Below are 13,007 nucleotides of genomic sequence, written 5' to 3' on the forward strand. Positions count from 1 at the left end.
TGACTCAAGTATAAGCAAGGGAGGGTTGGGTAAGAAGTAGCAGTTACTGTTGGCTAGAAATATCAGGGAAAATGGCAAGCACCATAGGCACCATAGGCAGCATGGTGGTGTAGTGGTTAGCGCACTTGCCTTGCAACACTGGGTCGTTGGTTTGAATCCCAGCCAGGTCAACATCAGCAAGGAGTTTGTATGTTCTCCACGTATATGCGTGGGTTTCCTCCGGGCATTCCAGTGTCCTTCCATATAAATTGTCCATAGACTACAATACTTACACTACACTATACATACTGTACATAGACATATGACTATGGTAGGGATTAGATTGTGAGCCTGTCTGAGGGACAGTTAAGCAACAAGACAATATACAGCGCTGCATAAGATGTTGGCGCTTTATAAATACTAAATAAAAATAATAATCGGCCAACTAAAAAGACAACCATCCATAATCAAAGAGAGTGTGCAGAAAAGATCTGGTGGGAGGAGGGAGGGAGGATTGGGGAAGAAAATAATAAAATAATAATAAAAAAGACTTTATTTCTTTTTTAAAAATTAATAAATATATATTTATTAAAAATAAAGAAACATTTAAAGAGTGATAACAGCACACCAACAGAGAGCTCTGTTGGTGGACAGAAAAGGGGGGGGGGAATCACTTGTGTGCTGAGTTATACGGCCCTGCAGCGAGGCCTTAAAGCTGCAGTGGCCTATTTTGTAAAAAATGGCCTGGTCACTAGGAGGTTTAAGCCCAGGGTCCTTAAGTAGTTAATGCCGTATAGGTAAATAAATGTTGATTCATTATTGAATCTCGCTTAGACAAGACAAATAACATTTATATTACGCTTTTCTCCTGGCAGACTCAAAGCACCAGACCTGCAACCACTAGGACTAACTTTATAGGCAGTAGCAGTGTTAGGGAGACTTGCCTAAGGTCTCCTACTGAATAGCCACTGATTCAGCCACTAACAATTAACATTCTAGTAAATGCCACTTCAGACAATGTTTATTTATTTATGTATTATTCTTTGTATTTCTAGCCCAGGTGTTTTTTTCTTTACTTGTCAGCTTCTAAAAATGGATTTTATAGAGTAGTTTTAAAAGTTTTGCAGGGTAAACATTTTGTTTATTTTTCATCATAATGATAAATATCTTTTTTGCTTTAGTGCCACCAAGGTTTAAGGGCAGTGTCTTAGAAGATGTAAAGGTGAAAGAAAAAGCTGAGGTCATGCTTGTATGTGAAGCAACAGGTAATGAGGGACCTTTTTAACTTAGACAAAATAAAAGTTAATGCTTATAAAATAAAAACTAAAATTAGTTTTGAAAATTCATCCATATGTGACCATGTGGCTGAATGGGTCTATTTATTTCTGTATCAGGAACAGTTGTTATACTATAAATAACATAAAGTATATGTGCAAATCCATATTGCTGAAACATGTTTTTGTTCATGTCTTCATTCATTTTGAACTGGGAGACGATGAACGGCAAAAGCGTAAATGGCATTTGTCTCATGCCTGGCAAGAACCTAAAAAAAATGGATTTGTCATGGATAAGATATCCCCCCCTCCCCGCCACCCCATCCCACTGAATTGCAGTCATCAATTAGATGGTGAATGCATCCTCTACTCATGTGTGTTAATTTTTTGCTTTAACTGTTGACTAATACAGTATAATACTTTGCTATCATGTAAAAGTGCTATTTTTCTAATGTTAACTCTGATTTCAAATAAGGCCTGCAACCATTACTTTAGGTATATTTCTTATTTTATTCAATCATTCCCATGTAGCAACCTTATATTTTTAACAATGCTATTATATGCGTAGTTTGCTTTGTAGCTGTGTATGTGCAATACAGGCTTGAAAGGTATTTTCTGTTTATAATCTTGCCCTAGATAACAGTTATTTTGGACCTGTGTTTAGGCAATCCTGTACCACAGATAACATGGCTTAAAGAGGGACGAAATATAGAAGAAGATGATTATCATCACATTAAAGCTGGAGGGCAGACCTTTCACATAATCAGTGCTATGGTAACAGACACAGGACGATATGCTTGCATTGTATCCAATTCAGCTGGGCATAAAACTAGGAGCTTTAGTCTCTCTGTAATGGGTGAGTTAAGATTTACACATGAATGAATTATGTTCATTATACTTATAAGTTTAAGAGAAATTGTGTTTTTGTTGCAAGTCAGTCTGAAAGCGGGACAGACAGCTCTTTGCTGTACGTCTTAAGTTTTGAGCTTGTCCACAGGTGTGAAAGTCAGACTGCCGACTAAATGTCATCAACAGTATCTGAATCTACAATCATTTAATAAAATGTCCATAAATGTTAGCAGATACTTTGGGCAATAGGGGAATGGGATGAAGCAGTTGGTAAAATCCATTAAGATAAGTGGCTGGGGATTTGGCCCCTATGCTTGAGGACTCTTTCTGTAATTGATGACACTGACTGTCCTGAAGAAGAACTCCGACATTTCAAGTTCTTATTTGGTGACTGGCCACAGATATGGCATTTTACTTCCACATACAATTGAAAAAGTGTATATTGATAATAAACAAGGTTATGGCTGCTTTTCCTTTCAGATTTTGTTTTAACCATTTGCTGTCCTCATTCATCACCCTCAATGGCTATGTACTAGAAACACAAGCTGGACTGTAGGAATAGTTAGTAGTCACCCAAAGGGCTAAGTCATTTGCACAAGATACAGTACATAACAGTTTAAAATTGAGTTGATGAGTTTTTCAGATGAAGATGGTTAGAGATGTCGCGAACCTCCGATTTTCGGTTCGCGAACCGGGTTCGCGAACTTCCGCGGAAGGTTCGGTTCGCGGAAAAGTTCGCGAACCGCAATAGACTTCAATGGGGAGGCGAACTTTAAAAAATAGAAAAAATTATGCTGGCCACAAAAGTGATGGAAAAGATGTTTCAAGGGGTCTAACACCTGGAGGGGGGCATGGCGGAGTGGGATACATGCCAAAAGTCCCGGGGAAAAATCTGGATGTGACGCAAAGCAGCGTTTTAAGGTCAGAAATCACATTGAATGCTAAATTGCAGGCCTAACTTGCTTTCAAACATCTTGCATGTGTATACATCAATCAGGGAGTGTAATTAGAGTACTGCTTCACACTGACACACCAAACTCACTGTGTAATGCACCGCAAACAGCTGTTTGTGTAGTGATGGCCATGCTGGACTGGTGCGCAACATGGCGAGATTGCTCTTCCTCACTCAGTGATGTCAGGTAATGTGTGACTTCCTTCTCAACTTTCCATGGCATTGTTAAAAAGCTTACGTTTTGTTTTTAAATTACATTTTCTACTTGCTGTGTACTTGTTCAGTACCGAGAATCCTGTGGAGGCGGGCAAGTCTGCCATTGTGACCCCGGCTAATGACCGGGGAATGAGGGGTTTGAATCCGGTGTGGAGCTTGAGCAACGGCTACCACTACACATCCAAGGAGGGCAGCGGGCAGGCATGCACGCCCGCCCAACCCGAGGTAGTGACCAAAAATAACAATACAGGAGGAGGACTTTCGAGGCCCTGCTGTGTATTTGAAATGAATGTACTTTAAATCCTTTAACGAGAACCAGTTATGGCGGGCAAAGATGACACCACATTCCTTTCACGAGAATCATATGGAGGCGGGCAAGTCTGCCATTTGTGACCCTGGGTAATGGCCGAGGAATGAGGGATGGAATCCGGTGTGGAGCCTGAGAAACGGCTACCACTACACATCCAAGGAGGGCAGCAGGCAGGCATGCACGCCCGCCCCGAGGTAGTGACCAAAAATAACAATACAGGAGGCGGACTTTCGAGGCCCTGCTGTGTATTTGAAATGAATTAACTTTAAATCCTTTAACGGGAATCCGTTATGGAGGGCAAGTCTGCCATTGTCGCCGCAGGGAATGAAGGTTGGATTCCGGCCCGAAGTGGGAGCCTGCTGAGACCCATGCTGTAGCTGCCCTGACCGTGCTTTGCAGACCAGGCATCTGTGGTCAGATGGACCCTTGAGCCAGCGGAAGACAAACCAAGTCGAAAGCATTTGCCAAGAATGTTTTATGGAGGGCAAGTTTTTTTGCCCTTTTTTTTACATTTTTTGAAAATGATAGATGGTTGTATTTTTAAATTGTTTGAAAGTTTAGATGGTTGTATTTTTAAATTGTTTGAAAGTTTAGATAATTGTATTTTTAAATTGTTTAAAAGTGTATCCATTCTTCCTCCCCCCAGGCACGAACAATACCATGGGAACGTGGAGCAGCAGAAGCCCCCTGTGACGGCTGCCGCGGTTGTTCTCCACGGCTTGTCTTTTGAGGGGTGCTGCTTTTCCTCAGGTGTTCTTGCCAATCATAGCTGTTTGGGCCTTCTCTCCAGGTGCCTTCGTAAGGCACTTGTCCCTACGTGAGAGTTGGCCTTTCCACGGCTCAATTTTTGTTGGCAGAGACAACAGATGGCTTTGCTCCGATCTGAGACACACACGTTAAAAAATTTCCAAACCGCTGAGCCCCCCTGGGCTGATGGTGCTACGGTGGCCTCAGCAGCTGAGGTTGAAGGGCATGTTGGCTGTCTGGCCATAGCGGGCGATACATGGCGCCGGACACTGCCCCCAGCTGTTTCTGAGGACGAGCTCCCTCTTGTATTGCGTTCTGGAGTTGGAGCCTGATCAACGTCTACCACCACACATCCAGGCAAGGAGGGAGGCAGGCAGGCATGCACGCCCGCCCCGAAGTAGTGACCAAAAATAACAATACAGGACTCAGGAGGACCTTTTGCGGCCCTAATTGAAATTAATTAACTTTAAATCCTTTAACGGGAATCCGTTATGGAGGGCAAGTCTGCCATTGTCACCGCAGGGAATGAAGGTTGGATTCCAGCCCGAAGTGGGAGCCTGCTGAGACCCATGCTGTAGCTGCCCTGACCGTGCTTTGCAGACCAGGCATCTGTGGTCAGATGGACCCTTGAGCCAGCGGAAGACAAACCAAGTCGAAAGCATTTGCCAAGAATGTTTTATGGAGGGCAAGTTTTTTTGCCCTTTTTTTACATTTTTTGAAAATGATAGATGGTTGTAGTTTTAAATTGTTTTAAAGTTTACATGGTTGTATTTTTAAATTGTTTACAAGTGTATCCATTCAAGTGCAAGTTATGCACTGACTGCCAGGTATAATGTGCAGTCACAGATGCAGTGAAATGTATGCAGTGACTGCAAACAGCCGTTTGTGTAGTGACGGCCGTGCTGGACTGGTGCGCACCGTGATGAGAGTGCAGGTGATGGTGGCTTTTAAGCCCATACGCTCGCCCGGCTGATGTAGCTGAATGACAGAACAGTGACTGTCCAGCTGATCAAATTTGGTCTGACCACAATGAAGCAACAACCTTATTATCTTTTGTGTGCCACCCCCACCCGAGACACTCAAATAGCCGGCGGTCATTGCTTCATTGTGATGCGCAAGCCCCTTCACCGCGGCAAGGTAATGATCACAAAGAGGGATGGGCACATGTACACGCACCAGAAAAATTAGTGTAGCGGCTGCTGCTAGCAGCGGCCTTAAAAATTCAGGAATCCGCCTAGAGTCCTGGACCCTGTTGGTAGTGGCGGAGAAGGCAGTCAAGCGGCCTGCAGGCAGAGATGCTGTGTGTGGGGACTGACTTAGTCTTCGGTCGTGCAGTAGCCCTCCATGATTCATTCCTCATTCATTTTGATAAAGGTCAGGTACTGAACACTGTCGTGACTTAGGCGACTTCTCTTCTCAGTAACTATGCCTCCAGCTGCACTGAAGGTCCTTTCTGACAGGACGCTTGCGGCAGGGCAAGAGAGAAGTTGTATGGCAAATTGGGACAGCTCTGGCCACAGGTCAAGCCTGCGCAACCAGTAGTCCAAGGGTTCATCGTCGCTTTTCGCAGAGTCTACATCCACACTCAAGGCCAGGTAGTCGGCTACCTGCCGGTCCAGGCGTTGGTGGAGGGTGGATCCGGAAGGACTATGGCGAGGAGTTGGACTAAAGAACGTCCGCATGTCTGACATCACCCTGAGATCGCTGGAGCATCCTGTTCTTGCCTGCGTGGACTTGGGAGGAGGAGGGTTACTGCCAGTGGTACCTTGATTGCGTTGTGCAGCCACATCACCCTTAAATGCATTGTAAAGTATCATCGACAGCTTGTTCTGCAAGTGCTGCATCCTTTCCGCCTTTTGTTGAGTTGGTAAGAGGTCCGCCACTTTGTGCCTGTACCGAGGGTCTAGTAGCGTGGCCACCCAGTACTGGTCATTCGTCTTGAGTTTTTTGATACGGGGGTCCCTCAACAGGCTGGACAACATGAAAGAGGACATCTGCACAAATCTGGATGCAGACGTACTCTCCATCTCCTCTTGCTCTTCCTCAGTGACGGGACGCAACTCCTCTTCCTCCCCCCAGCCACGAACAATACCACGGGAACGTGGAGCAGCAGAAGCCCCCTGTGATGGCTGCCGCAGTTGTTCTCCTTCCGCCGCCTCTTCCTCCTCCACAGAAACACCTTCCTCATCATCACCATCATCAGAGTCTGACTCCTCTCCTTCCCCACATGACTCCTCTTCTTCCTCTTCCTCCCCCCTCTGTGCTGCCGCCGATGTTGTGAAAACATCGGGTTCGTGTGTAAATGGCTCCCACGACTCCTGCTACCCTAACTCTTCTTGTTCACGCTCCTCCACAGCTGTGTCCACCACTCTACGCATGGCACGCTCCAGGAAGTAGGCGTAGGGGATCAAGTCGCTGATGGTGCCCTCATCGCGACTCACCAGTTTGGTCACCTCATCAAATGGCTCCATGACCCTGCATGCATTTCGCATCAGTGTCCAGTTGTTGGGCCACAACATCCGCATACTCCCAGATTGTGTCCTTGTACTGTAATGATGCAGGTACTGGGTGACAACTTTCTCCTGGTCTAGCAGGCTAGAGAACATCAGCAGGGTGGAATTCCAGCGAGTCGGGCTATCGCAAATCAGGCGTCTCACCGGCAAGTTGTTTCTACGCTGAATGTCCGCAAAGCGTGCCATGGCCTTGTAAGAGCGCCTGAAATGCCCACACAACTTCCTGGCCTGCTTCAGGACGTCCTCTAAGCCTGGGTACTTGGACACAAATCTTTGCACGACCAGATTAAGCACATGTGCCATGCAGGGTATGTGTGTCAGCTTTCCCAAATTCAACGCAGCTATGAGATTGCTGCCGTTGTCACACACCACGTTGCCGATCTCAAGCTTGTGCGGGGTCAGCCATTGCTCCACCTGTTTGTTAAGAGCAGCCAGGAGAGCTGCTCCAGTGTGACTCTCCGCTTTCAGGCAAGACATGTCTAACACTGCATGACACCATCGCACCTGGCATGCAGCATAGGCCCTGGGGTGCTGGGGCTGTGTAGCTGGAGAGGAGTTGGCGGCACCAGCCAAGGAGGAGGAGGAGGAGGAGGATGACGACAGTAAAGCGGTGATAGCAGGTGGAGAGGAGGTGGCTGGAGGCCTGCCTGCAAGCCGTGGAGGTGTGACAAGTCGGTCCTCTGCACAGCCACGTACTCCCTGCTTGCTGCCATCGGTCACCAGGTTGACCCAATGGGCTGTGTATGTAATGTAGTGGCCCTACCCGTGCTTGGCAGACCAGGCATCAGGTGGACCCTTGACCCAACGCTGTGTGCCAGAGATGACACCACTTGACTCTCAACTGCACGGTACAGTTTGGGTATGGCCTTTTGTGAAAACTAATTGCGGCCCGGTATCTTCCACTACGGTGTACCAATGGCCACAAACTTACGGAAAGCCTCCGACTCCACCAGCTTGTATGGTAATAGCTGGCGAGCTAATAGTTCCGTCACGCCAGCTGTCAGACGCCAGGCAAGAGGGTGACTGGCAGACATTTGCTTCTTCCGCTCAAATACTTCCTTCACGGACAGCTGGGTACTGCTGTGGGCAGAGGAGAAGGAACCGCTCAAGGGAAGAGGCGGTGTGGAGGAGGGTGGCTGTGAAGGTGCAAGGGAGAAAGTGGATGAAGACGATGCACCTGAAGGAGGAAGAGGAGAAGGAGGGTGGCTTGTCTTTTGAGGGATGCTGCTTTTCCTCAGGTGTTCTTGCCATAGCTGTTTGTGCCTTCTCTCCAGGTGCCTTCGTAAGGCACTTGTCCCTACGTGAGAGTTGGCCTTTCCACGGCTCAATTTTTGCTGGCAGAGACAACAGATGGCTTTACCCCGATCTGAGACACACACGTTAAAAAATTTCCAAACCGCTGAACCCCCCTGGGGTGATGACGCTAGGGTGGCATCAGCAGCTGACGTTGAAGGGCATGTTGGCTGGCTGGCCATAGCTGGTGATACATGGCGCCGGACACTGCCCCCAGCTGTTTCTGAGGACGAGCTCCCTCTGCTTCTATCATGGAGTCATCTCCTCCTACTCCTCTTTGACTCCTCCTCTGAACTGTCCACCTGGTCATCTCCTCTACCGGGAACATATGTGGTATCCATATAATCGTCATCATAATCCTCCTGGCCAGCTGCGCTTTCCTCAGACACCTCCTCAAGTGCACCAACTTCAGGTGGTCCACCATCATCCCCATCCACACACGTTACGTCCATACTATCGCCACCTAACTCAGACGTAGGAGGTGGTGTACCTGCAACTTCTTGTTGTTGTTGCAGTAGTGGCTGGGAATCAGTGATTTCACCACCACCACCAAATAACTCCTGCAAAGTGTCAAATGCAGCGGATGTGGTGCTTGTTGTAGCGCTGGTGGCTGTGGGAGATGAGGTGTTCTGTGTTAAATACTCAATCACCTCCTCACGATTTTGGGAAGTGATGGCACGTGCAGGGCCGGGCCGAGGCATAGGCTGGAGAGGCTCCAGCCTCAGGGCGCAGTGTAGGAGGGGGCGCAGAATTCATACAGCTGTCATTCCTAATTGTGTTTGAAGCAGAAAGAAATAAGAAAAGGGGATACATGGCAGTGACTGCAAGCCAGATAACTAGATATTAAGGTGTTGGGGAGGTTGTGGGCCCTGTGGCGCCTCTTAGTCTAATAGCAATCAGTGTGTGATGGCTGGGGTGGCAGGGATGGAGGGGCGCACTTTGGTGTCTCAGCCTTGGGTGCTGGAGGACCTTGTCCCGGCTCTGGGCACGTGCCTTCTTCTGAGCACTGTATTTTGGAGCAGGTCCGCATGAAATCACAGCAACACCACCTCGCACAGCCACAGACCTGCCGGTGCCTGGTGGCCTTCCTCTGGGTCTGCCTCTACCTCTTCCTCTACCTGGTTTGTCCATTTTGTCCATCTCGGGGGTATGCTAGCTATATGCAGTGAGGTGGGTTCTCACTCAACACAACAGGTAGTTAGATGCAGTGAGCTGGGTTCACTGAACAGTAAAGGTACTTAAGATGCAGTGAGGTGGGTTCTCACTCAACACAACAGGTAGTTAGATGCAGCGAGGTGGCCAGGTGGGTTCACACTCAACACAACAGGTAGTTAGATGCAGTGAGCTGGGTTCACTCAACACAACGCTAGGTATATGCAGTGATGAGGTGGGTTAAGTAAACACAACCGGTACTGGGTAGTTAGATGCAGTGAGCTGGGTTCACTCAACAGTAAAGGTACTTAAGATGCAGTGAGGTGGGTTCTCACTCAACACAACAGGTAGTTAGATGCAGTGAGGTGGCCAGGTGGGTTCACACTCAACACAACAGGTAGTTAGATGCAGTGAGCTGGGTTCACTCAACACAACGCTAGGTATATGCAGTGATGAGGTGGGTTAAGTAAACACAACAGGTACTGGGTAGTTAGATGCAGTGAGCTGGGTTCACTCAACAGTAAAGGTACTTAAGATGCAGTGACTGAGGTGGGTTCTCACTCAACACAACATTAGTTAGATGCAGCGAGGTGGCCAGGTGGGTTCTCACTCAACACAACAGGTAGTTAGATGCAGTGAGCTGGGTTCACTCAACACAACGCTAGGTATATGCAGTGATGAGGTGGGTTAAGTAAACACAACAGGTACTGGGTAGTTAGATGCAGTGAGCTGGGTTCACTCAACAGTAAAGGTACTTAAGATGCAGTGAGGTGTGTTCTCACTCAACACAACAGGTAGTTAGATGCAGCGAGGTGGCCAGGTGGGTTCACACTCAACACAACAGGTAGTTAGATGCAGTGAGCTGGGTTCACTCAACACAACGCTAGGTATATGCAGTGATGAGGTGAGTTAAGTAAACACAACCGGTACTGGGTAGTTAGATGCAGTGAGCTGGGTTCACTCAACAGTAAAGGTACTTAAGATGCAGTGACTGAGGTGGGTTCTCACTCAACACAACAGGTAGTTAGATGCAGCGAGGTGGCCAGGTGGGTTCACACTCAACACAACAGGTAGTTAGATGCAGTGAGCTGGGTTCACTAAACACAACGCTAGGTATATGCAGTGATGAGGTGGGTTAAGTAAACACAACAGGTACTAGGTAGTTAGATGCAGTGAGCTGGGTTCACTCAACAGTAAAGGTACTTAAGATGCAGTGACTGAGGTGGGTTCTCACTCAACACAACAGGTAGTTAGATGCAGCGAGGTGGCCAGGTGGGTTCTCACTCAACACAACAGGTAGTTAGATGCAGTGAGCTGGGTTCACTCAACACAACGCTAGGTATATGCAGTGATGAGGTGGGTTAAGTAAACACAACAGGTACTGGGTAGTTAGATGCAGTGAGCTGGGTTCACTCAACAGTAAAGGTACTTAAGATGCAGTGAGGTGGGTTCTCACTCAACACAACCGGTAGTTAGATGCAGCGAGGTGGCCAGGTGGGTTCACACTCAACACAACAGGTAGTTAGATGCAGTGAGCTGGGTTCACTCAACACAACGCTAGGTATATGCAGTGATGAGGTGGGTTAAGTAAACACAACAGGTACTGGGTAGTTAGATGCAGTGAGCTGGGTTCACTCAACACAAAGCTAGGTATATGCAGTGATGAGGTGGGTTAAGTAAACACAACAGGTACTGGGGTATATGCAGTACTGGGTAGTACAATGTGCAGCTCCCTGTCACACACACAGGTAGTCACTGAATGTGCTGGGCTGCTGGCAGTGGCACACACAATATCAATTAGCAAGGCTGTGCATGCAACAAAAGTGTCAGTTTGACACACACACAAAAAAAATGGACAGGTTGAGCTCTGAAAAGAGCTGTTGCTGGGTGCTTTAAAAGCAATAATAATCAGCCAGGAGCAAGCAAAGCAGCCTAGAACCTAACTAATCTGTCCCTAGGAGAAAAAGTCTGCAGCAGCTGTCCCTTTCCTCTCTCTAGCAGGCACACGAGTGAGGCTAATGGCCGCCGGACCCTGCCTTATATAAGGGGGGGTGGGGCTCCAGGGCTTAGTGTAGCCTGAATGGCTACAATGTGCCTGCTGACTGTGATGCAGAGGGTCAAAGTTGACCCTCATAGTGCAATATGGGGCGAATCGAACTTCCGCAAAAGTTCGCCTGGTGCAGGCGAACACGAACCCCCTAAGTTCGCCTGGAACCGTTCGCCGGCGAACCGTTCGCTACACCTCTAAAGATGTTTTTAATAATTATGACCAATCAGGTAACATTTATAGGAGCCTTTCCTGAAGATATCAAGGAAATACCTTGGTCTATGCTATAAAATTACCTGCCAGATATAAGAATGCAAAACGATTTAGGTTTTTAATTAACAAGCCTTGTCTTTCCCCAGTATCACCGATAATCTCTGGTGCCAAATCCAAAGAATCACCTGAAGATGTAAGTGTGATTCGGCACAGCTCCCTGTCATTGTCCTGTAATGTTCACTCTCATCCCCCGGCTACCATATCCTGGTATAAAGATGGGCGCCAAATACATTCTCAGGAGAACATCAGAGTTCTACCAGGTAACTGTTTCACTTATATTTCAATTACAACTTCGTTTTTTTCCCACGTGTAATGATTTGGGTTGAGAGCTATTTCAGGTATATGCTCGACCATTTTAACAGTATTTAAATTGCCAAAACCCGGAAACAAACTGGATTGATAATGTATTTTAAAAATGCTTCTCTCCATATGCTTATATGCTTATTATCTAATGGCACAGTTAGAACATATTCATTTTGTTATTTTAATATCTGGTATTAGGCAGAGATTAGTACATGATCACTGATGACAATGTGAACCTCCCTAGCTGTGACCCTTGGCTATGGTCCACTACACACAGCTGATTATTTGACAGGGACATAAGCATAATCCACAACCAGGCAAAAGTCAGAGCTGGCAGCAGAAAGAGTATCAGGGCAGGTGGCAGACAGAGGTTTTAGGACAGGCTTAACTCAGGACTGACCATGGTAACTCAGGACCAAAACTAAAGGCCCATGCACATGCTTGATTGATGTCACCTAACAGGGATCAGAATTTCAAAGATTGATTAGCATACCAAGCTATATTTCAAGCTATATTTATTGTCTCCGCCACCGAAGACAACCTGACAATTGTTTCAGGGCCATGAATTCGCCCCTTTATCAAGGTATGTCAACAGTGTCATGACACTGTTGACATGCCTTGATAAAGGGATGAATTCATCACTCTGAGAAAAAAAATAGAGTTTGAAATGTAGCTTGGTGTGCTGACCAGTCTTTGAAATTACGTTTGTGTTTGAACGTCGCCAAGTGTTCCTGGTTGCAGTACCCATAGAGCATGGCAGGGTGAGCAGTGAGAACAAAGCCCACCCAAGTTGATCCACCTGGCGGATGCTTGCTGGATGGTGGTCAGGGGCTTCTTTACACACGCTGGATTATCATCAGAGTCAGTCATTATTGGCCGCCTCAGCCCACTTTAATTTAGTGTGTGTGCGGGTCTTAGGCTTGGTGCAATTATATAGCAGATATTTAAATATATAAGATATTTGCTGACCCCATTTTGCTACTTCTACCATATTATTATCTAAGGACCACAGCAGGTAATTAAAAAAATTGTAGCTACCATTGATAAAAATCTTACAGTGCTCTTTGATGTGAAGCTTTTCTGGCACTACAGGAAAGTT

General features: G+C 46.8%; 1 protein-coding gene across 2 annotated transcripts in view; it reads left to right on the forward strand.

Annotated features, from left to right (window-relative positions):
- HMCN1 (hemicentin 1) overlaps positions 1-13,007 on the forward strand; it is a 482,637-nt gene that overhangs the window by 248,675 nt on the left and 220,955 nt on the right. For both annotated transcript variants that reach the window (XM_068240141.1, XM_068240142.1), the window contains exons 48-50: positions 1,161-1,244; positions 1,918-2,109; positions 11,692-11,865. In XM_068240141.1, the coding sequence (XP_068096242.1) occupies positions 1,161-1,244; positions 1,918-2,109; positions 11,692-11,865 (450 nt within the window). The remainder of the gene's footprint in view (positions 1-1,160; positions 1,245-1,917; positions 2,110-11,691; positions 11,866-13,007) is intronic.

Source organism: Hyperolius riggenbachi, chromosome 6 (genome assembly GCF_040937935.1).
Source record: "Hyperolius riggenbachi isolate aHypRig1 chromosome 6, aHypRig1.pri, whole genome shotgun sequence".
Classification (NCBI taxonomy): Eukaryota; Metazoa; Chordata; class Amphibia; order Anura; family Hyperoliidae; genus Hyperolius; species Hyperolius riggenbachi.